Source organism: Dryobates pubescens, chromosome 26 (assembly GCF_014839835.1).
Source record: "Dryobates pubescens isolate bDryPub1 chromosome 26, bDryPub1.pri, whole genome shotgun sequence".
In the NCBI taxonomy this organism is placed as follows: Eukaryota; Metazoa; Chordata; class Aves; order Piciformes; family Picidae; genus Dryobates; species Dryobates pubescens.
In genome coordinates, this window is record NC_071637.1 from 13199106 (window position 1) to 13224193 (window position 25088).

The 25088-nt window shown below is 48.4% G+C and overlaps 1 protein-coding gene across 1 annotated transcript in view; it reads left to right on the forward strand.

Moving 5' to 3' along the window:
- The first annotated feature begins 1760 nt into the window (after positions 1 to 1760).
- NTSR1 (neurotensin receptor 1) overlaps positions 1761 to 25088 on the forward strand; it is a 66527-nt gene continuing 43199 nt past the window's right edge. Inside the window, exon 1 of the mRNA XM_009909958.2 lies at positions 1761 to 2674. Within this exon, the coding sequence (XP_009908260.1) occupies positions 2006 to 2674 (669 nt within the window). The 5' untranslated portion in view covers positions 1761 to 2005. The remainder of the gene's footprint in view (positions 2675 to 25088) is intronic.

Below are 25088 nucleotides of genomic sequence, written 5' to 3' on the forward strand. Positions count from 1 at the left end.
TAGGTATTAGGTAATAGGTTGGACTTGATGATCTCTGAGGTCTTTTCCAGCCTTGTTGATTCTATGATTCTTGATGCATTCCAAGAACCTGTCCAAGGGTCAGGAACAAGGGGTGAGACCGAAGGAGAAGCTCAATCCCAACAAACTCCTCTTGGCTAATGGATATTTCAGATCAGAAGCCTTTAAGTGAAAAGCACATTGGTGTTAAGAGATTATTAGTCATTCTTTGAACGGGTGTGGGATGAGTGCTGGAAAACATTTGCATGAATAATGTGACTAAATAAACCTGATTTTGGTGGGTCTTCCATGGTGACCTTATTGCATGGATTTAAGAGGAGGAAAGTTTTGGGGGGTTATTGACTCTTGGTGGATGGCTGTGGAAAGTTCATTGTTTGCATGCAGAGAGGATTTGGTTGAGTGCAGGATTAGAGGGCAGCTTTTTGTGTCAAAGAGATGAGCAATCTACAGGACCCTGGTGAACACAGCCCCACTGGCTGTTGGCAAGCAGGTACCCAACATCTGCTAAGGAATAAATAGGAAAGATGATGTGTTTGTATAAATCAGTGATTCCCTGACTGGGATTGTCCTAGATATTTCTGCCTTTGTAAAGAGCTTTATCATGAAGACAACTGAGTGGACAAACTGCTCACTGGAGTTTTACCGAGTGAGAGGTTGACTCAGTGCTCCAGGCCCTACCACAGACTTCTCAGGAGGCCCTTTTCATCTGTGGGATCCACTTGTCACTCTTAGCATCACTGTGGCACCCCTGCAACCCCTGCCCCTACAGCAGGGGATCAGAGACTGCCCCACATACACAAATCTAAGGATATGGGAATAAGGGAAAAGTCACTGATGGGGACCAAAGGAAGCAGCTTTCTGCTATCACTGTGGTGCCCTGGCTCTGAGGATGCCCCAGGCAGAGCAGAGGTAGATATTTTTAGGTGTTTCCCCTCATTTTAATGCACTTCTCCCAGCAGTAAATGGGTGGGTGTTTGAGGACTAGCGGGACATAGAGATGTCCAAAGGTGAGGTAGTATTCTTTGTGCCTCTCCTGTCCATGGAGGAGGGAGATGGGGTTGAGGGTGGAGGGTGGTAGTGCTTGGACCCCCTACCAGCCCTCAGCTCCCAGCTTTTACGCTGTCTCTGACTTTGCAAGGGATGGAGAAATCGGGGGGGGGGGGGGGGGGGGGGGGGGGGCTGGGGGGCGGGGGGGGGGGGGGGGGGGGGGTGTGATCCTAACAGGGAGAGGGTACTGCAGCCCAGCCCAGTTTGGAGACCGAATCGGGGTCGCAAAAATCCACCTCCGTGGCAGGGAAGTGAGGAGGGGAACGAGCCGAGAGGATGAACATAGGGCCCGGGGGGCTGCTGTGCTGCTTCTACCAGCTCGGCCGTGAGGGGAGGGGGGGTGCGGGGGGAGGGCGGTGTGTGTGCAGGGAAGCTCCTACCCTGCTAGAGCACATCTGGGCACCGGGGAGCTGCAGGGAGGAGAGAGACGGAGCTGGGGGCTGCATCCAGCAGGGGAATGGGAGGCTGGGGGTGTGTGTGTCTGTCTGTGTCTCGCACACGCACACGCACACGCACGGCAGCCCGGCAGCTGCAGGCGCCTCCTCCCCGCCGCATTAAAACCAGCCAAGTTTCCACGCCGGGGGCAGCGGCACGTCGGGGAGCGGCGGCAGGTCCTAGCTACGGTCCCGGCTCCGAGCTGTGATCCCGGCTCCGAGCTGCGGTTCCCGGTCCGAGCTCCGGTGCCTGGGTCGGAGCTCCGGTGCCTGGGTCGGAGCTCCGGTCTCCAGTTCAAGCTGCAGCCCGGGGTCCGAGCTGCGATCCACGGTCCAGGCTGTGGTCGCGGATCCGAGCTGCGATCCCGGGTCAGAGCCCTGGTCACCAGTCCCAGCTGCGCTCCCTGGTCCGAGCTCTGGTCTCCGGGTCCGAGCTACGGTCCCCGGGTCCGAGCTGCGGTCCTCGGTCCCAGCTCCGGTCCCCGTTCCGAGCTGCAGCCCCGGGGATGCACCTGAACGCCACGGTCCCGGCTGTGCTGGGCAGTCCCCTCCACTTGCAGACCAGCAGCTATGCCAACGCCTCCAACCGCTCCGACCTGCTCCCCAAAGGGCCCGATGAGGAGGACCTGGACGTCAACACGGACATCTACTCCAAAGTGATGGTGACTGTCATCTACCTGGCTCTTTTCTTGATAGGCACGGTGGGTAACTCCATCACAGCGTACACGCTGGTGCGCAAGAAGTCGCTGCAGAACCTGCAGAGCACCGTGCACTACCACCTGGCCAGCCTCGCCTTCTCCGACCTCCTCATTTTCCTCCTCTGCATGCCCATCGAGCTCTACAACTTCATCTGGGTTCATCACCCCTGGGCTTTCGGGGGGGCTGTCTGCAAGGGCTACTACTTCCTGCGGGATGCCTGCACCTACGCCACGGCGCTCAACATCACCAGCCTGAGCGTGGAGCGCTACATGGCCATCTGCCACCCCTTCAAAGCCAAGAGCATCATGTCCCGCAGCCGCACCAAGAAGTTCATCAGCTGCATCTGGATTGCCTCCTTCCTCCTTGCCATCCCCATGATCTTCACCATGGGGGAGATCTATGGCAAGGACCGGGACCCCGACTCTCTCATCTGCACTGCCATTGTGGATGCCTCCTCCTTGAAGACAGTCATCCAGGTGAGGATCCCAGTGGCCAGGGCTTTCTGAGCAACCGGGGCCAGCAGCTGCCTGCTTCCCTGGGTTTAGGTGGCCAAACTTTGTGGAGATGGTCCGGGCTGGGAGGGGAAGGCTGGCTTAGGAAACAGGGGTGTACCAAGCAGCTTTGACAGGCCCAGAATGGGGACAGCTGGAATATGGGAGGATCCTGGCTCTGCTTGCCTATCCTGCACCCCATCCTGTCCCGCTGTTCTGAACAGAGACCCTGCACCAGGGTGAATCCTGCACCATGTTAATCCAGCCCTGGGCTGGTGCAGCTGCCCCAGAACTCCCCTCTCCACACAGCCCCAGACCTGAGGACAGTGCTGTGGACCCTGGGGCTGCCAGGCCCTGCTCTGCTGTGTGCCCGTGTTCTCAGATGGAGGATGCTCAGGTCCTCCCCATATGTGGCAGTTCATTGCCAGAGAACCCACAAACATTCACCTTGCTCTGCATTTTCTACATCTCCCTTCCTTCTGCTGGAAAGCAGCCAGCAAGACAGAGAAATAAACCCACCTCTCCCCATCTCTCAGTTTCTTGGGTTGATCCATTTCATCTGTGTAATGACAGGTCCTGACTGCAGAAAGTTTTGAGAGCAAGGTGTAGCACAGGCAACCAAAAAGGAACTGCATCTTCAAAGCCAGAGGCTGGTGTTTGTGCTGTTTGGGGGAAATCCATATCTGGTGTAACCAGCAGTCCCCTCCTGACTTTGGAAAAGGCTTCACTGGGCTCCACACAGTGTTTAATCTAACACAACCATGTGTGGAAAGGATTTCAGCATCGACACTTGCTGTACTCCAGCACTCTCAGGGGCTGAGGCATTTGTTTACTGGAGCATTAGGCTTGAAAAATGTAAGAGACATGGCAGGAGAGACAAAAAGAGCAAGACTCCACACTCCCTTTACTGCCAGGCTTGCTTGTGATAGCTGCTCAATCTTTTATTTTGAGCATGAATTTCAGGTGGGTTTAATGAGCCACCAATTAGAATTTTAAAGCGAACGTGTGCTGAAGACTTTGAGCTGTTCCCACAGTCAAAGGGAGGCAACTTACACGGAAACAAACCAACCCTTTCTCCCACTAAAAGTGGGTGAGGGCATGCATGCAGGTAGATTTAAACCCAGAGACACAGATGTGTAGAAATGTCTAGAAATGCCTCTGAGATTTTCCCCCTGGACTGCTTCAATAAACAAAACATCCATCCCCCAGCAAAACCCTGGATTCCCACTGCACTTTGTCTCAATTCCTAACTTTCATCCTGAGATGGTGAGGGCTGGATTTCTCCTCTAGGTGCTTTGTAGATTTTGTCAGTGGCAGCCCAATATACTTAACCCAAATTCTCCTCTCTCTCTCTCTCAGGAGACATGAGCCATCTGAGTTGAGAGCAACGTGGCTGATGTGCATTATTTCCACTCATCTTCCTCTTAAGCTGATGCTCGTCGTTACCATGATAGGGCTAAAGCCAGGATTATTTCCTAGCCATGTCATGGGAGATTACAGTTTAAACAACTCTCACCATGTTTTCCAGTCTTGCTGTTATTCAGGCTATACTTTTGTCTTGTTAGCCAAGTAAGAAGTAGGCAGACAGGAGTGCACAGCATGCAAAGTTCACCTGTGGGCTTTTCCTCACGGTCGGTTGTTTGTTGTTGGTTTGGGTTGGGGTTTTTTGGTTGGTTGGTTGGTTTTTGTTGTTGTTCTGGTTTTGTGTTATGGGTTTTTTTCATTTCAATTGTGAATTAGTTTAAAACTAGAAAGAAAGAGGCAGCTGTCAGGGGCTGGGGGTGGAAAAACAAACCCATACCCTCCCACACTGTTCCTTCTCACGGGATCCAGCTACACGAGTAGATTCGCTAAGACAGGGAGGTTGTTTAATGGCTTCACTCCGTTCCTTTGAGAAGAGGGAAGCAGCACACAGTGTGATGCTGGGCTGTGGGATGGGGAAGGCTCTGGAGTGAATAAGCAAAGCATCTGCAAGTCAGTTTGGAAGTGCATTAATGGAAACCGTTGCACAGCGTGTGAGCGGACAGCTTCGCGTCCTAAGCTGCACAGAGGTCTAAAAAAAAAATGACAAATAGTGGGAGAGCTGTGAAGGAAAGGGCAGTGCTAATGTGGCAAGTGATGCACAAAGGTCTTGCCAGTCAGAAATCTGGAGCCTTGGTCTTTCCCAGTGGATTCAAGCCGGGTCTGTGCATCTCTTTGCATTCATTTTCTCTCTTTAAATTAAGCAGAGCGATGATGCACTTGCTCGAGCTGGCAAATCACTTGTAACAAATCACTCAACATATTTCACTCCTCTTCCTGTTTGGCAGAGTGTCTAAAGCAAATTGGGGTGGTTTGTTGGTTGTTTTTTTTTTGGGAAGCCATTAGTTCTCCAAGAGGTTTTATTTGGTGACTGATTGAAAGCCAGTCCCAGAACAGAGCAATTGCAGCCATTTATAGCCCCAGAGCCCAGTATGAGCTGTGGTTCTGCTGGGTTCATGGCAGGAGAACTCTCCTCCCTGAACTGGCACAAGCTTCCTGGGATGAACATTTGAGTGAATTATTTTCACATCTCTGATTTTGTGAAAGCCCTTCTCTGTTTGCCTTGACCAATGAAGTTTTAGCAGGCATTCCTGAGTGAAACTGGATTTTGTGTGAGCAACCAGGTTTCCTTCAGCCAGGAGAGCAAGAAACCATTCCACCAACGCTCGACATCTTTGCTCCTCGCTCATATTAATTTGTACCATGGGAGCTCCACAACAACTGTGAGAAGTAGTTACTGATATTCTTCCAGTAATTACAGGTTGCTCAGTGCAGCACATGCTGATAAGCAGCAAGAGCAGCAAGTGAGATGTTCTGGAGGGTGTCACTGGGTGCCACTACAATCAGTACAGATAGGCACTGCACATCTTGCCTTGTGCCTTGGAGAGGTGAGCCCTGTGTGGCCTCTGATGCTTCAGGGCTATTACCCAGCTTTGTTTATCACTATCCTTGCAGCTGCTTCAATCAGCCTCTGAATCTGGTGGGCTATATATTTTGGTGCTTCTGTCAGTCAGGGATGTCTGGTTTGAATATTGGCATCAGCGTGGGATCTGGTAGCAGGAATAAGTCCATTATAGCCACATTATTTAGGTCTAGTTAACACTGGAGCTGGCAGACATCCTCTAAAACACACTGCAGCCAATTTTAAGGGTTTTTTTTTTTTCCACATAAATTAAACACCTCTTTGAGCCATCTCCATATGAGTAAATTCATGTTTTCATGCCACTCCAGCTGGAGGAGGTTTTAAAAGCCACTCATCATGGAAACAACACGTAAGAGAGCTCCCAGGCAGAATGAGATGCTTCTCCAGTCCCATTGCAGGTCAGGTCCCGTGGGTTTGGCTACTTCACAGCTTTTCTGTGGGCTTTGGGGCCAGCTCCCTCAAAGCAGGACTACTTTGAGTGTCCCATCCCACCACAGGCAGCCCTGTGTGACATTGCCATCATAAACTCTCAGCCTTGTTTCTCATAAAGGTCTGAGTTTTAGTGGCCAGCTGGATGAGCAAATTCATTTTCCTTCATTGCTTCTAGCTTTCTTTGTTAGCTTCATAGATCTTTCCTGGAGAGATGTTTAGCAGACCCGTGGAAAAGAGGGGATTTTGATAGAAACCCTTATAATCCTGGAGCCCCATCAGCCCCACCACACAATCAGGCAAGCCCTCAACCTAAAATTCCAGGATTTTAACTGAGCCTGAGCTGGGCACATGTGTGAGGGGCACCAGATGTGGGCAGCTCAACGTATACAGGAGAGAAAGGAACATTGTTATGCCACTGCCAGGGCACAGTCTGCGCTTGGATGGATCTGCTGAAAAACGTCCCCTAAGTTATGGCAAGTGCCTGGGTAGGCAGGATCTGACTCAGGTTTTATTTGCATGGACAGCTGGTGTGAACCCATTTATTAAAACACATGGCAGCAGGCCCTCTATAAACTGTCACAGCTCCATCAGCTCCATGTTGCTCATTTGATAGGGCAACATCTTGGGAAGCACACTGCAAACTTCTCTGGACCTCCTCATGGATCTGGGTGGATAGCTGCCCCAGCTCTGCTCTGCGTCAGCCTGCCCTTGCATGGCTGCAGCTTGCCTGCCCCTCCAGATCTCTTGTTTATTATGTTTTATGAAGTCTGTTCATAATTCAGATGATTTGTAGAGTAAATAACTCTGCACATGAAACAACAGCTTGCCCAAGAAAGCCCTCTGCTTTATTTCGCCCTACATTTCTTCTTGCAATGCCTTTGAAGGAATGTGCCAGAGAGCCTTAGATCTGAAGGGGATGGGAAGGAAGGACCAGGCATTGGAGCTGAGAGACGCAATATGTAGCCTGGCCTCTTGGCACCCATTGCTACACTCTTCCAGGGACTTCTCTTCAGTTCCAGTTTGTCTGAGAGACCCAAAATGTCATTGCAAACTCTCCATTACACTTTCCTCTGGTGAGAAGCAGCTCAGGAGGGTGGTGCAACGAGCTTCTGCTGTATGGGACACAGCTGGTGGCCAGGGACAGCAGGGCTCTGCCCACTCGCAGATCTGTGGTGCCACATCAATGAGCATGATGAGCATCTCTCCATGGTACATGAAAGTTACAAATCATAAAACCAAATGGCTGAATTTTCTCCAGCTTTGCTGGCAAATTGTATCCAGGGTTAGTCAATGGCTTCAGTTCAGGAATCCTGTGTTTATGCTAAGGCTGACTAGAGGACTTGAAGTTAGTTTCTTTTCCTTAGATCACAGCCAAATTCCTGCTCTGGCTTTTAATAACAGCACTGATTTAAATCACTCACTACAGCTCCACACACTGACAATCCCACCCTTTGGGTCTGGCTGATAAAACATTTGGCTACAGAATCACAGCAACCCAGCATGGTGAGGGTTGGAAGGGACCTCTGGGGATCATCTAGTCCAACTCCTCTGCTAGACCAGGGTCACCCAGAGCAGCTTGCCCAGAGTCACAATGTCCAGATGGGTTTGGAATCTCACTCTCAAAACACACACAGACTATCTGCCCACCAAAGAAGCCCACACCTTGGTGCCACTTCAACTAACCCACATGGCACAACAAATTGGTACCTTTGTGGCAGGACTTTGTCTTGTCAGGTCACAATGCTGTCAGCCCCTTGGGTAGACAAGAAAATGGAATGGAATGGAATGGAATGGAATGGAATGGAATGGAATGGAATGGAATGGAATAGAATAGAATAGAATAGAATAGAATAGAATAGAATAGAATAGAATAGAATAGAATAGAATAGAATAGAATAGAATAGAATAGAATAGAATAGGATAGGATAGGATAGAATAGAATAGACCAGGTTGGAAGAGACCTTCAAGATCATCACGTACAACCCATCATCCAACACCACCTAATCAACTAAACCATGGCACCAAGCACCCCATCAAGTCTCTTCCTAAACACCTCCAATGATGGTGACTCCACCACCTCCCTGGGCAGCACATCCCAAATGAAGATGTTGATGTTTGAACGTGTCTGGATCCATCCCTGCAGTGACAGAAAGAGAGAGACATCCTCTGCAGTGGGGATGCCCATCAGTGGTGGCATGAGCATCCCTAGAAAGCTGCCTTTTTCTCCATGGCTCATGCAGGGAACCCAGGGCTTTAACTCAGGACAGCCCTCCCTGCCTAATCCCAGCCTGTTTACACTGTGGCCCATCTTGCAGCAGGATCTAAATTAAATAAGCTCTTGTGTTCATTGCTTTACATAACGACTTGGCCTGCTGTGTTTCGCCAGTTCTTACATAATTTCGTCTTTATTTTTTTCCCCAATTGATTTTAATTCACTTGATTTCATTTATATTTCTTTTTTTTTTTTTCCCCTCCCCCTTCCTGCAATGTCAGCTGGAGGGATAATAGAGGAACGAGGAAATGTGACTGATCAGTTTAGCTCTTTGCTTTTCCTCTTAGCAGCATTTTGTGAAGGCAGAAGAAACAAAGGTAATCTAGTGGTTCCTCTGCCCAAGGAGAGAAGAAAAGGGAAGGGGGGGGGGGGGGGGGGAGGGAAGCTAAAACAAACCTGCAGCTGCCTTTAATCTTCTTCCAGATCATTTAAAACAGCTATTTAATTCTCTTCTCCCTGCTTCCCCCCCCTGCTCCTCTCCCTTAAAGGCTTTTACTATCGTCTCTGTGCAGCATCTGCTGGAGACTCACAGATGGCACTTTCGCTTCCTGACGTTTGGAAACGCTTCTGTGTCCTGCCCGAGGCGGGAGTGTGATGGGCAGCATCCCACCGCGGGACACGTGGCTGCCTGGCCGAGGGACCGAGTGGCCTCTGGGCTGCAGTGTTGTCCCCGCTGCATTTTCCCAACCGTGAAATTGCCCCTTGCTGAGGGACAGCAGGTGAGCAAAGGTATCTGGAGAGCCTGGGGAGCACGGTGTGGTCCAGGGCTGATAAAATGGGAACATGGATATTAGGAAGAAGTTCTTCACAGAAAGAGAGATTGGCCACTGGAATGTGCTGCCCAGGGAGGTGGTGGAGTCACCATCACTGGAGGTGTTTAGGAAGAGACTGGATGGGGTGCTTGGTGCCATGGTTTAGTTGATTAGATGGTGTTGGGTGATAGGTTGGACTTGGTGATCTCTGAGGTCTTTTCCAACCTGGTTAATTCTATTCTATTCTATTCTATTCTATTCTATTCTATTCTATTCTATTCTATTCTATTCTATTTCTGGTCTGTCATCAGGATAGTGATCCAGCAGCTCCTCTTCCCACATCAGAGGGGCCATGGCACTTCTCAAGCACAGCTTGGCATTGCTTCCACCTCATTCCCTGGGGTGCAGATGGCACTAAGCACAGGGGCTGCTTCTTGGCAGTGAACTGAGTAAATCCTGCAAGGCTGCAGCCTGGATGGTGTCAAGACCTACTTTGGAGCACAGTAAAGTGTTTGCATTAGCCCTGCAATGGGAAAGGGACCTGGCAAGACACAGGCAGCAAGCACCTGTGCCATCCTCTGCCCAGGTTGAGCTGAATAGCTCCCTCCATTCTGTAATTTTAGATGTGATCTCTTACAAAGCCTTGGGGTTGTTTTTAAACCTTCAATTGAAGCTCTCAGGGGAGCTAACTCATCATGTTCCAGCAACATCAGCCCTCACATTTTGCCTCCCATGGATGCCATTTCTTCTGTCCAATTTCAAAGCATCTTAGGTGTTGGATTAAAAAAACTTGGGCTGATGCTAACTCAGCTGAGCTGATGAGTTATTCAGGAAACAAGTGCTTGGGGCTGGTTTAGAAGAGGTGGTGGTGTTGGAGCACTAACCCTGAAGGAGTAGCAGAAATTTCTGAGCTGCTGCATCATTCCCAGTCTTGCCCTGCATTTAAAGTGTCAGTTGTTAAGTTTTCCATGGATGGGAGGGAAATAGCAGTGAGAGAATTTTCTGTCACTGTACCCAAGTGCCCTCTGTGCATCTGTGTGTGGAGATCCATCCTTCTCTTCCTTCCTCGGGGCACCAGAAACCTGTCATCCCCCCTGCTCCTGCCAGGACAGAGGATGCTGTGGGACAGGACTATAGCACATCAGGGAGCATGGCTCTTGTCCTTGGACTTCAGAGGAGGAATGTCTGACGGGCAGGAGGGGCTGGTCATCTGCAGGGGGTTTGAGTGTGTGAGATTTGCTTTTTCAGATCAGTAATTCTCAGTGCAGGGAGTGGCTGACCAAGCATGGCATCATGGGGCTGTTTTTCTCCCAAGGAGGGGGAAAAAAAGAAGGAAATATAATGAGAAAAGTCTTTTCAATTCAACTTCCTTTCTGAGAGAAAGCTCAAAGTTCTTTGAAGCTTTTAAGTTCTCAGAGACTAGAAACATCCATCAGCTGGAGAGAGAAATCAGAGATGAGATTTTCCTAGTGGAAAAATGGGGGGGAAAGAAGAAAAGAGAAAGTAAAAAGTGAAAGTAAACTTTCAGGAAGTCTTCAATCTCTGAAAGGGAGGGAAAGCATCTTTTTTATGCAAAGTACTCTTGAAAAGGATGGAGTACTTCTAAAGTCACACACAGAGCAAAAAGCACATTGAGTATCAGTAAATCAGAGAGGTGCTGGAGTGATGTCTGAGCCAGAGGATGTGCTCTGGGTTTGGTGACATTGATCATGGCCACACTGACAGCTCCAACAGAGCAGCCCCTTGCCATCCTCCCAGGCAGCCTCCCTCCCTCCCTCCCTGATTTACGCACGGCCTGTGGATGTACATCTCCCGAGATGCTGAACCCTCTGCAGTAAATCTCTCTTTATAAAACCTTCCAGGGGTCTCTTTGCCAAACAAATTCCTAAATATATAAAAGAAGAACAGGCAGTGTGAACAGGACTGGGTGTGTAGCCTGATCTGAGCATGTTCCCTTCTCTTGTAAGAAACCTTCTGGTACTTTCCTGACAGTTACTGCTCCCACTAGGTAATCAGGAATAAATTTAGGGCCGCTGCTGTTACAGCCAACTTGCACTCTTGAAGCTGATGATTTACCCTGCTTCAGGAGATCTGATCCTCCTCCAGAGGAAATCAAGGACCTTAGCAAACCCTCCCTTAGCATGTGACATGCTCAAGGAAATCCTGGGATCCTGAAAGCTGCCTGAGGACCTTCATTTCAGGGACCCAGGGTGGACTGGGTTTAATCTTTCCATGCTTTCCCTCTTGCTGAATGCCTTCCCTCTGCCTCCTGCCAACGCTAAGTATGTTTGAAATGGTCAGAAGTTTAAAAACCACAAGTTGCTCAGCTCCTGTGTCTTTGGGGCCAAAGAAAACCTGCTGTCCCTTTGACAGGAGCACTTGCCTGACTTCTGGAGCCTGCAGGATGGTTTCCGTTGCAAGAGAAAGGGCTAACAGAGAGTTGTCTGCTTTGATAGATGCTGGCTTGGGGCCAATGCAACTCTATTTTCTGAGCAGGCAGTGGGACTCCAGGACAAAGTCACAGCCTGTTTGTGCAGGTTTCTGCCATGTGATGGATGGGCTGCTTGCCTTCTCTTCCTGGGCAACTCAGCCCTGCTGATGGGTCCTACCCCGATGCAGTTCAGCCTGACAGATGCTCGCCCAGTGCCTCGGTTCTGCTGCTCAAAGCTTTGCATGGTGTCTAGTAGGAGAAGGAGCAATCCCTTAACCATCTCCTTTTCTTTCTCTTTTAACCTTGAAGAAAGGGATCTGCCAATTGATCAGCTTTCCCCAGACATGCAGAGCAAAGACCTGCTGCCCATCAGCTATGAATGTTTCAAGGCAGGGTGGCATTCCTCTCAGCAGACCCCTACTTTTGATCAGGACTCCAAGGAGCTAGTGATACTGTTATTGCAATGCCACATCCTATTAATTGTAACTTAATTGGCCACAACAACCCCAGGCAGTGCTACAGGCTGGGGTCAGAGTGGCTGGAGGGCGGCCAGGCAGAAAGAGACTTGGGGTTACTGGTTGATAGTAGGCTGAACATGAGCCAGCAGTGTGCCCAGGTGGCCAAGAAGGCCAAGGGCATCCTGGCCTGTATCAGGAACAGTGTGACCAGCAGGAGCAGGGAGGTCATTCTGCCCCTGTACTCAGCACTGGTTAGGCCACACCTTGAGTCCTGTGTCCAGTTCTGGGCCCCTCAGTTTAGGAAAGATGTTGAGTTGCTGGAATGTGTCCAGAGAAGGGCAACAAAGCAGGGGAGGGGTTTGGAGCACAAGCTCTATGAGGAGAGGTTGAGGGAGCTGGGGTTGCTTAGGCTGGAGAAGAGGAGGCTCAGGGGAGACCTTCTTGCTGGCTACAACTACCTGAAGGGAGGTTGTAGCCAGGTGGGGGTTGGTCTCTTCTCCCAGGCAAGCAGCACCAGAACAAGAGGACACAGTCTCAAGCTGTGGCAGAGGAAGTTTAGACTGGATGTTAGGAAGAAGTTCTTCCCAGAAAGAGAGATTGGCCATTGGGATGTGCTGCCCAGGGAGGTGGTGGAGTCCCCATCCCTGGAGGTGTTTAGGAAGAGACTGGATGGGGTGCTCAGTGCCATGGTTTAGTTGATTAGATGGTGTTGGGTGATAGGTTGGACTCAATGATCAAAAAACATCTCTTCCAACCTGGTTAATTCTATTCTGTTCTGTTCTATTCTATTCTATTCTATTCTAATGCAGGTCTGCAGTGCTGAACCGAATGAAAGTGGTCTCGGTACTTGGTAGGAGTGCCATGTCAGTGCCAGAGAACTTGTTTGTTAAGTCCATACCTATCTGAGTTGGTTCAATACCAAATTAACTTGCTTTTCCCTCCTGTTCTATGATTTTTTCCAAAGCCATCTGATAAAAATGCAGCTCACACAGCCACTGGGAGATCTTAGCTCGGTGCTCACATCACTCTATTGATTCCTCTTGCAAAGACCTTACATTTTATCCTCACAGGGATAATTTATATGTTTTAATATACTTGTTTAATTCAAAAGAGAAACTTACAGGATTGAGTTTCCCTCCCCAAAGACTGTTTCACTTTTTTATCACTGTCAGTCATGGGCTTATGACAGTGTCATCCTTCCTTGTTCCTTAGCTCCACATGTGTGAAGTGTGACAAAACACTGGAGGAGGAGGGGGAAGTATAGGTTTGCACTACTAAATAGATATTTTCCCTCCAGATAAAATTGCAGGGGAGGTTGTGCACCTCAAACACTAAACAGACTGCAGGCACTAACCCAAGGGACAAGCTCTGCCCTGGGCTTGGTCTGCTTCACACCATCTTGGCAGCTCTCAGGTGCATCCTGGCTAGCACAGGGGAGCTGCAGGATAGACAATCCTTTGAGAGGAAAAAAACTAATAAATATGCCTGAATTTGATCAAAAAGCATATCACAGCATAACAGGCCTGCAAAGCAGGGCACATGGCCAGCCTGGCACTCCTGGGCCAGCCTGGAGAGCAAGCCATGCCAGGAAACAAATCTTGTAATACCTGAGGCTCTGAGAGGTGTAAAGGAGCTGTGTCAGAGAAAGCCTTTGGGGAAAAGCAGCACTAAATCAACTGGCAAAGTCTTTGGGATAAGTTTGTTGGGGTTTTTTCTGCATGTGGGATTTAAAAGAGGAGCAGATGTGGTGCTGAGGAACGTGGTTTAGTGGTGCCCTGGCAGTGCTGGGTCAACAGCTGGACTTGATGATCTTAAAAGGTCTCTTCCAACCAAAATGATTCTGTGATTCTATGATCTGCTCCAGCAAACCTATACTCTCCTCTGCCCAAGCCAAAGCCAACACAAATAGGATAGGATAGGATAGGATGGGATAGGATAGGATAGGATAGGATAGGGTAGGATAGGATAGGGTAGGATAGGATGGGATAGAATTGAATTGAATTGAATTGAATTGAATTGAATTGAATTGAATTGACAAGGTTGGAAGAGACCTTTGAGATCAGTGAGTCCAACCTGTCACCCAACACCATCTAATCAACTAAACCATGGCACCAAGCACCCCATCCAGTCTCTTCCTGATCACCTCCAGTGATGGTGACTCCACCACCTAAATCAGCCTGCTGAATCACACCACCAGCAGCAGGAAGTTTTCCATTCATGCCAGCTGCACTAAAGCTCATCCCAGAATCCTTAAAATTTCACAGTCTGAAAGTGTTCATATGCCTATTTTTTAATAATAACTTCTCTGTACTCTGAGTTTACTCACTGTTTAGGGCAGAAAAGTGTATGGGAGCTAAGTGGGACTTTAAGGCTCCAGGGCTATGGCTTTGTATCACTAAAATACTGGCCAAAATGTCAGTCTTTAGTAAAAGTGGCAAAGTAAGCTTGCTTCTTGGGAAATTGGGACAGATGAGAGAATTACATTAATTGAGTTGGGGCTGACACTACAAACCCCACTGAGGGGGTTCATTGTCCCCCAAAATGAGTTTCTTGGCGCACCAGTGATGGAACTTGACACTGCCACTTCCCCTCCAGGGAGTCATGCAGACGACCAAATCTCTACGATCCACAGGTAACAGCTCTCACACTTGTGCCTGCTGTCAACAGTGGGACAGTGACTTAAATATGGCTTTTAATTTATTTATAGCTGCATATCCAGCACTCAGTATCATAGTTAATGCAAATAACATTCAAGTTAAATCCCCACTGAGAGGCACATTATGAAGATTAACAGCCTGGCTTTTCTGTTACTCCAATTCATACGGCGCTGATCTGTGCTTGGTGTTCTATAGGCAAGTGTTAAGAATATTTGAACCAAGAAATCTGTATCCATCTTGCAAAAAAAAACACTGCCTGAAAGCCTGCTTGTGGCCCCCCAGCCAAAAGAAAGGGCTGGAGGCATAAAAACCTCTGGGAAAGGCTGACATCCAGGTAGGCGAGAGCTTGGGAAGGTAATCTGCACTGGTCACACAAGAGGCCATCTCTGAGAGGTTTATTTCCTTTAATTATATATCCCACTTTCCTCTTAAAGTAGCTGCCAGGGAAAGTAATCCCACTCAGTCCTAGATGGCACTGAGCATATTCTCATACCCTGCAATCATCTGGAGCTGTTTTGTTCCTTTATGTCTTTGTGTGATGAATTTATCAGGTATAATGCTGTGGGCACAGCATCTTGTTATGGACTTTTTCAGGCCTTTTCCTCTTGTTCTGTTGCCTGATACTAGGGAAAAGTGACCAACCTCCACCTCACTACAACCTTCTTTCAGGTAATTGTAGAGAGCAATAAGGTCTCAACTCAGCCTCCCCTTCTCAAGACTAAACAATCCCAGTTCCCTCAGCTGCTCCCCATGAGACTTGCTCTCTAGACCCTTCTTCAGCTTTGTTGTTCCAACTGCTCAAACTCAGTGCAACCCCTTAGCAACCTGCTCTTTTAATTCCTCTTCTCCAGGGTCATTCTCCACAGAATTAGGGGAAGGCTGGAAGCTAAAGGAGGTGCTGGAAGCTAAAGGAGGTGTTGGAAGCAAGAGAAGAATTTCAGGCTAGAAGCATTGACAGGGCTTCGGAACAGAGTGGATGAGCTGTGTCAGAGGGAGCTGACAGAAAGAGCTGAAAGAAGAGGCATCTGGTTCACTAGTGAGATATATTAATGTTATGGTTCCTTTAGGAGAAGAGAAGAAAGGTAAAGCATGGCAGGAGCTATTTATTTTGAGATTGAGATGGCAGGTGTATTACTGCTTCCCACCTCTGTCTCCCAGCAAATGAGGTCTCCCACCACTGTCACTCCCTGCCTAGCCTGAGTTCTTCTACAAAGGGTTAGAGAGATGTGATCTGTGGGGAATAGCTGCATGACAGGGAGATGATGCAGAAGGCCTTCTGCTTTCATGAATGTTTGTCTTCTCCCCCTCTTTTTATCAGTGGAGATGTTTCAGAGAAGGTGACCACACATGTAGTGATGCTGGCTTGTGTCTTCATTCCTTTGAAACAAGTGTCTGGGAAGAAGAAAAATTGCTGGGCACACTCTAGGGGACTTCTCATGTCATGTTCTGCCCTGTTAAATTCCATCCCTTAAATATTGCCCAGGGAAAAAAAAAACAAAAAGGGAGGAAAAAAAAACCAAACAGAAAAAGAGAAAGGGAAAGGGAAAGGGAAAGAAAAAAGAAACGGAAAAGGAAAAGGAAAAAGGATAAGAAGAAAAAGAAAGAGAAAAAGGAAAAGAAAAAGTGAAAGGAAAAGGAAAAGAAAAAGGGAGAGGAAAAGGAAAAGAAATGGAAAAGGGAAAGGAAAAGGAAAAGAAAAAGAAAAAGGGAAAGAAAAAAGAAATGGAAAAGGAAAAGGAAGAGGGAAAGGAAAAGGAAAAAAGAGAAAAATAAAAAGAAAGATAAAAAGGAAAAGGAAAAGGAAAAGGGGAAAAGAAAAAGAAAGAAAGAAAAAAGGAAAATAAAAAGAAAGGAAAAAAGAGAAAAAAAGCTTTTAAGGGCTCCCAGGGACTGCCACCTCCTTGTGACATTGTGTCTCCTTGCACAAGATCCAATAATGTTTCTGCTTTCTGCTCTCAAGGTTGCTGGCTACTTCCTCATAAAATAATGGAAAACTTTGTTAAACACATCAACTGTTTAGGAAAAAAGTGCAATTTACTCAGTTTCAATTAAAAGGAAAACCAAACCAAAACAAAACAAAACCCTCGAAGCAATAAAAACCCCACTGGCAGCCTGCAAAAAGCAGAAGCAAAGAGGCAAGGGCAGCAGCAGGGCAAGAAATGACAGTTTGATAAACCTCCTGCAGGGTAGTGACAGAGGAGGCCTTTGTGCCTGCACAACAAAAGTGGTTTTCTGTAAAAGCAGCTATTGACTCCGGCTCCACAACTGCAGCTGTGGCTCTGCCCAGAGGCCCTGCGCCGGTGAACAGCTCCACTTCCTCTCATCTGCTCTGCCCTGCTACCCCCTGCCACCCACCTGAATGCAGCTCTTCTCACAAGAGACAGGGACAGTAAATCAAAGCTGTGCCTTCGAATTCAGCCCCCCCCAAAAAATGGCAATTTCAGGGGGTTTATTTTCTGGAGAAGGAGCTGCTTTGGGGGATCTGCGTCACCACTTCTACTGCTCGGCTCTACAGGGCTGGACCGGTGTGGCTGTGACTGGTGGGTTTTGCTGGGGCTGTGTCTGGCAGGGTGCAATCCATGATTTTCCATGTGGATTTGTCCTAATGCTTTTCCTGAGCCACTCTCATGACAAAGGAGAGCAGCTCGTTTTTAAGGCCACGTGTTATCGATCCAGCTGTAGAGATTGTTTTGACTCACAGCCGCTGGATGCTGTTGATACAGAACTGAAGAACAGATGAAAAACCTCTTCAGCAATGGGCTTCTTTCCTCTCTGGGAAGCTGATCCACATCCCAGTGGCTCACACTAAAGCAAAACTTTAATGTTTGGCAGATTTCTCTCTATTTTGTCATCCTGGTCTGGCTCAGGAATAGTGTGGCCAGCGGGAGTAGGGAAGTAGTCATGACGCTGTACTCAGCACTGGTGAGGCCACATCTTGAGCACTTTGTTCACTACAAAAAGGATATTGAGCTGCTGGAGTGGGTCCAGAGAAGGGCAACAAAGATGGTGAAGGGTCTGGAGAACAGGGCTAGTGAGGAGCAGCTGAGGGAACTGGGGATGTTTAGTCTGGAGAAGAGGATGCTGAAGGAAGAACTCATTGCTCTCTCCTTGAAAGGAGGCTGGAGCGAGGTGGGGGTTGGTCTCTTCTCCCAAATATCAAGTGATATGACAAGAGAAAATGGACTCAGGTTGCCCAAGGTTTATGTTGCCTATTAGGGAAAAAAAAAAATCCTGCAAGAGTGGTCAGCCTCATTGTCAGAGGCTGCCCAGTGAGATGGTGATTGTGCCACACAGAACCGCTGCATTGCCTGACTGCCTGCTCCTCTGCAGACCCCACGTTACCTCAGGAGCAATGATGCTCTTCTGCTCAGAGCTAACCTGTGTCTGGGGCCTTTCAGGTCAGTGTCTCAGCAGTGGGGAAACCACTCAGGTGGAGAATGGGTCTGTCTGCCTGGTTGCCTTCACTTATAAACAGACTCTGGTCCCAAGTGCAGGGTTGGTGCTGCAACAAGGTGAAGCTGGTTTGCTACTGTGGAGCAGGGGGAGCACAATGCTTCCAGCTTCAAAACCCTTTATCAGCTTGCCAAGCTACTTTTATTGTGCATGTGTGTTATATCAACACATCTACTGGCATAAATCATGGAATCACAGTGAATTGACTGGGAGGTTTCTGGGAATCCACAAATCTGGTGGTTGTAGGGTGGTTGTAGCCAGGAGGGGGTTGGTCTCTTCTCCCAGGCAACCAGCACCAGAACAAGAGGACACAGTCTCAAGCTGCACCAGGGGAAGTTTAGGCTTGAGGTGAGGAGAAAGTTCTCCACAGAGAGAGTTGTAAGTCCTTGGAATGTGCTGCCCAGGGAGGCAGTGGAGTCACCATCCCTGGAGGGGTTCAAAAGGGAATTGGACGTGGCACTTGGTGCCATGGTTTAGTCATGAGGTCTGAGGTGATAGGTTGGACTTGATGACCTTTGAGGTCTCTTCCAACCTTATTGATTCTATGATTCTATGAATGGGGTTGGCAATCAACAACTCCTTCACCAGTGGTGAAGGGCTGTGCCCAAGGAGTCTGATGAGGAGAAAATCTCCCAAAGCCTTCTAAGGATGAACCTGATGACAATTATCACCAGCAAACATCAAGGGAGAAGCCATGAAAAATGAGTTTTCAGGCTGGGATGGTGGTTGTTTTGTCAGGGTTTTCATACTTTCATTCCTTCTGCCATTGAAGCTTTGCTGGAGATAAGCTATCTCACAGGAAACAGGGCTTTTGTGGCCGGTGACAAAGGAGGGATTGCAAAGCCTGTTGAAGAAAGTAGAGCCTATTATCCCAGCAGCAAGAAATTCAGCTGAAAATAATCATGGCTTTTTAAGGTTTTATTTTCAGCTGCAACTTGTCCCTGGAACAGGCTGCCCAGAAGGTGGTGGGGTCTCCATCTGTGGAGTCATTGAAAACCTGCTTGTGCTCTCACAGCAGGCTTGGACTAGATGATCCCCAGAGGTCCCTTCCAACCCCTGCCATTCTGTGATTTTCTGACTTCTGGCTGCAGCCAAGCTCCTTGGGCTAGAAATGGGGCAAATCAGCAAAGAAATGTGCATCAGACACCCCTAAGAATTCAGCTTGTTCCAAGGCTTACTCACCAAATGCTTCCAGCCTCTGCTTCTGCTCCCAGTGCAGCATTCCAGGGAAAGGAGATGGGGTTTTGGGGCACATGGTTAAGGCAGTAGCTTAGAAATGAAGCGAGGCTGCAGCCCTGCCAGCCTCTCCCAGCTGTTGGGTAAAGTTTTGTGATTAAGTGGATTGAAGGTGAAGGAGACAGCCCTGCCTGGAGCACCAGCATCCATCCCATAGCAAAACTGGGCTGATCAAATAAACAGAGGTTCCCCTGTAATTACTGCTGTTTAGATAACTCTGAAATGCTTATTTTTTCAAAGTAAACCAATTACGTAACCTCCTCCCCTATTTTTGGCTCCAAAAGGAGTCAGTGAATTTCTGGTTTGCAGAGGGGAACATTTGTGCTTCATGCCATGATTCAGGCAACAGTTTTGTACTTTGGAACCTGTGTGTGAATGATTCACGGTGACACATTCAGTGTTGGCAGTGGGCCCCATCTGAAATCCTCGATCCGGTGTGTGGTCCAGGCTCTGCCTCTCCAGAATGTGGGCTTCAGTGGCCCTGGAGAAAGCAGCTGCAAAGGGGCTGATCACAGAAACACAGCGTGGTGGAGGTTGGAAAGAGCTCTGGAGGTCGTCTAGTCCAACCCTAAAGCAGGGTCACCCGCTGCAGCTTGCCCAGGATCATAATGGCCAGGTGGGCTTAGAATAGAATCATAGAATCATAGAATCAATAAGGTTGGAAGAGACCTCAAAGATCATCAAGTCCAACCTGTCACCCAAGACCTCGTGACTACTAGACCATGGCACCCAGTGCCACGTCCAATCCCCTCTTGAACACCTGGCTTGGAATGTCTCCAGAGAAGGAGACTGCACAGCTTCTCTGGGCAGCATGCTCCAGGGCTCCAGAACCCTCACAGGAAAGAATGTTCCTTATGTTCAGATGAAACCTCCTTGCTTCCAGGTTACTCCTGTTGCCCCTTGTCCTATCACTGGGCACCACTGAAAAGAGCCCAGCCCCAGCCCCATTCCCACAACCCTTTAGCTCTTGCTGAATATTGATCAGATCCCCTCTCAGGCTGCTCTTCTCCAAGCTCTAACAGTCCCAGGGCTCTCAGCATTTCCTCCTCATACAGAGGCTCCAGTCTCCTCAGCATCTTCCTAGCCTCTGTGAGTTCCCTGCCTCTCTTGAACTGGGAAAACTCAAACTGGACACAGTACTGCAGATGTGGCCTGATCCCTGGACCCCACCACAGTGCAAGTTAGCCCCAGAGCTGACCTGGGCAATCTTTCATTAGTTACCTTTTGTGGTTAGAGTCCTTGTAGCTGTGAAAAATTTCTTCATGGGTCACTTCACTTTTTCCTTTCATTCTTTTTTTCCTTCCCTTTTTCACCTTCTCATACATACAGGGACTTCATTGCCTAGCCCTGAGCAGTGATGAGGGTGACCATCTCCAAGCTGTGGCAGTCCATGGCTGCTCTCTCTTCCTTCCCATTCCATGGGCATGGACATCAGCCACACTGGCAATAGCCCCCAGCTTTGCATCATGCTTTGGTTCCATGTCAGGCCATGTTCCTATACCCCCAGCTTTGCATCATGCTTTGGTTCCATGTCAGACCATGTTCCTATACCCCCAGCTTTGCATCATGCTTTGGTTCCATGTCAGACCATGTTCCTATACCCACAATGTTTCAGCATGGTTTGGTTCCATGTCAGACCAGGCTCCTACACCTCCAGCTTTGCGTTGTGGTCTGGTTCCATACCAGACCATGTTCCCACAGCCCCAACTTTTCATCATGGTTTATGTGCTGTTTCCCTTGTTTAATGCTTTGAGTATCCTCTGATGTGAAGCTGTGGGGCTGTTGGGTTTTTTTCTTTCTTCTGTTTTAGTGCCAGACAGGTAAGGGCTGGTGTGTGAGCTGCCTCCCCTTCCCCTCCCCTCCCCCAGGAAAGCTGTCCTTGCTGGATTGGATGGAAAATCATTTCCCACCCTCATTGCCCCTGGTTTCTATCGCTGCAAGTGAGAGGAGATGGAGTGGTGTAAAAAGTGTTGTGGAAACTGTGCTGTTTAACTCTCCCTTTGGTGTGTTATCTATCAAAGTAATTACATGTGGCTCAGGAACCTTGGGCTGCTGCAACAATATCATCCTCCAGTTGCTTCTCTATTTCCATCTAATTAAAATGTTATTGTTTCATTCATGTTAGTTTGCATTTTCAATAAGGAGAGGGGGACAGAGGGGCTGATTGGTAACTTATGCTCTGCATGGGTAAAGATGAGCATTCATCACCCCATGTCATAGCCATGCTTTCTCTTTCCTTATGCATCTCGGACATCAAACTGCAAGTGAAGGGGAGAAAGAGCCTGGGTTCTGATGATGCTTGGGCCGTAGGGAGGAATGGTGGCATGCCCTTGCTGGCTGCAGGGGTCGTGGCTGGCTGTACACAAGGTGCATTTTGAGGAATGGGGAAACTTTCATCCCAAAATAAACCCCTGCTTTGGAGTTTATTGGGCTTCCATGTCCTCTTCCCTTTAATTTTCATCATCTATTTTAGCACTGCCATGCATCTGCCTCTGGTGTGTCACTAGAGCACAAGTCTGAAGGAATTGGGATTGCTCTGCACAGAGAAAAGAAAGCTCAGGGGAGACCTTCTATCTCTCTACAATTCCCTGAAAGGAGGTTGGACACAGGTTGGGTTGGTCTCTTCTCCCAAGGAACAAGTGACAGGACAAGAGGAAATGGCCTTAAGTTGAGGCAGGAGTGGTTTAGGTTACAGACAAGGAACAATTTCTTCCCCTAAAAGGTTGTCAAGGCCTTGAACAGACTTGATCACCCAGGGCAGCGATGGAGTTACCATCCTTTGAAGGGATTTAAAAGCTATGTAGATGTGGTGCTGAGGGATGTGGTTTAGTGGTGACCTGGCAGTCCTGGACTGAAGACTTGATGACTTTAACTCTATGACTCCAAGTCAGAGTAGGAAGGAGACCAAAGCTGGGTTTGTACACAAACATTCTCTTTAGAAAGAAACATAATCTGAAGTGATCTTCACCATAAATAATGTGGCAAGGCTGAGCAGGCCCTCAGAACTGTGATTTGCTCCCAAAATGGCCATCATGCAGCAGGCAACACATCCACACCACCCTTGGGAGGCTCAGCAGCCTCAGGCTCCATCATCCTTCCCCATGCCCTGGACATGAAGCACTTTAGCCATGGTGGAGATGGTCAGTGGAGATCTGGGCACGTGAAGGTATTGTCCAGACCTCTATTTTTCTGCCTGAAGGAGGCTACAAGAAATCTGGGAAGGGACTTTTTACAAGGGCTTGTAATGATAAGATGAGGGGGAATAGATTGAAGCTTGAGGAGGGCAGATTTAGACTGGAGATTAGACAGAAATTCTTTCCAGTGAGAGTGGTGAGACACTGGAACAGGTTGCTCAGGGAGGTTGTGGATGCCTCCTCCCTGGAGGTGTTCAAGGCCAGTTTGGACAGGGCCTTGAGCAACCTGGGCTAGTGGAAGGTGTCCCTGTCCATGGTGTGGGGGTGTTGGAACTAGATGATCTTTAAGGTCCCTTCCAATCCAAACCATTCCCTGACTCTCTGATTCTATGAAATGGGAGCAGAGGTGCAATACTCAACAGAGTTGGGTCTGGAGGTGGGGAGCTGGAATCTGACCATTCCAAACCTCCACTGTTCCAAGTGTTTCCAAGCCCTGAAGCACGTGGGCTTTTGTGAAGGTATTTTTAGCAAACCTAAGTTTACCAAAGGTCACAGAGAAGTAGAGCATCAGCATGTGGAAGAGCTGTCATTCTGCTTCCAGTCTAGCAGGAGTAACTCATTGACTTATTTATGAGAGCAGTCAGCTTCCTTCTCTCTGTGTGCAACAATCTGCTTTACCTCTCCCAGCACGGAGGCATAATTTTATTGTCAACAATTCTCTGTTCTTAATAAAACCTTAAAGCAAGTTAAGCAAGATCCAAGGGAAATGGAAATGCTCCCAGATTTGTTTATTATTTTTCATTCTTTCCAAATATTCCACTCTGTCACTGTGTAAACCAGCTAACAGCAATCTCTGCTCTGGCCAAAAGGAAGGGGAGGAAATGATTCTTGAAAGTATGGAGATTGCTAGATAAACCCTTGGCCCCAGCAGTTCCCAGTGGCTGTGCAAGCCTTTGGGTGTTATGTATTTGTTGATTTTCTCCTGTTTTGGATCTAGCTCTTTCTTCCACCTTGGCTCCAGCTCACCATCTCTCTCCATCTCACCAACAACTGGCAGTTAGTTCTCACCCCATCTCTTCTGAGCTGCACCACCAGCTCTTCTTTGTAGGTGCAGCAGAGCCTGAGTGCACAGCAAACTTCAAGCAATTCATTAAATCTCACAAGGTGACATCCAAAGACCTCGTGCTCAGTAGGATAAGCTTAATCTGCTAGCCAGAAAATGTCCATGTCAAGAATGACTAATCTGAGCCCAGGTGATACCTGTGAAATAAAGACATTTGATGTTCCCTGCTGAGAGAGGGGCGGCAAAATGGCAAGAGCTGCTCAATGCATGAAGAAGGAGAGTTCAAGCCATGATAGCCTGTTACAGGAAGGATCTGGACATGCTGGAGTGTGTCCAGAGAAGGGCCACAAGGATGAGCAGAGGGCTGGAGCTCCTCTCCTATGAGGACAGACTGAGGGATTTGGAGCTGTTCAGTCTAGAGAAGAGAAGGCTGCGAGGAGACCTTGTTGTGGCATTCCAGTATCTCAAGGGGGTTACAAGAAAGCTGGGGAGGGACTTTTTAGGGTGTCAGGTAATGATAGGACTAAGGGGAATGGAGCAAAACTAGAAATGGGTAGATTCAGATTGGATGTTAGGAAGAAGTTCTTCCCCATGAGGGTGGTGAGGCACTGGAACAGGTTACCCTGGATGGTGGTGGAAGCCTCATCCCTGGAGGTTTTAAGGCCAGGCTGGATGTGGCTGTGAGCAGCCTGCTCTAGTGTGAGATGTCCCTGCCCAAGGCAGGGGGGATGGAACTAGATGATCCTTGAGGTCCCTTCCAACCCTAACAATTCTATGATTCAATGATATTGATGCCATTGTGTGATGCCATTGTGTGTTGGTGCTATTGGGAGAGATCTGGGAGAGAAAAGGGCAGTGAAGGAATATTTTTGGAGTTACAAGGACTGCCCTGTAAATCCAGTCACAGCACAGACCAGTTACCCAAAGCTGGTCTGAACCTTGCTGGATGTAGGTGTCCCACTTGTGCTTATTTTTCATCTGCACCCAATTAGATGAAATTTCCCAATAAATTATAATGTAGAAAAGGCTTTTTAATGAGCTGTAAAGATGTTAATAAATAACCTTGAAATGCTGAAGTAACATGGTATGAGATCTTCTTTAGAGATACGTTGGATAAGCAGGCTCTGGAATGAGATCACAGCAGGTGGATGACCCTCAGGGTCATGTTGCTTTGAACATGAGCCAGCAGTGTGCCCAGGTGGCCAAGAAGGCAAATGGCATCCTGGCCTGCATCAGAAATAGTGTGGCCAGCAGGAGCAGGGAAGTCATTCTGCCCTGTACTCAGCACTGGTTAGGCCACACCTTCAGTACTGTGTCCAGTTCTGGGCTCCTCAGTTTAAGAAGGACATTGAGACACTTGAATGTGTCCAGAGAAGGGCAACGATGCTGGGGAGAGCCTCCAGCACAGCTCTGTGAGAAGAGGCTGAGGGAGTTGGGCTTGTTTAGCCTGGAGAACAGGAGGCTCAGGGGAGACCTTCTTGCTCTCTACAACTACCTGAAAGGAGGTTGCAGACAGGTGGGGGTTGGTCTCTTCTCCCAGGCAACCAGCACCAGAACAAGAGGACAC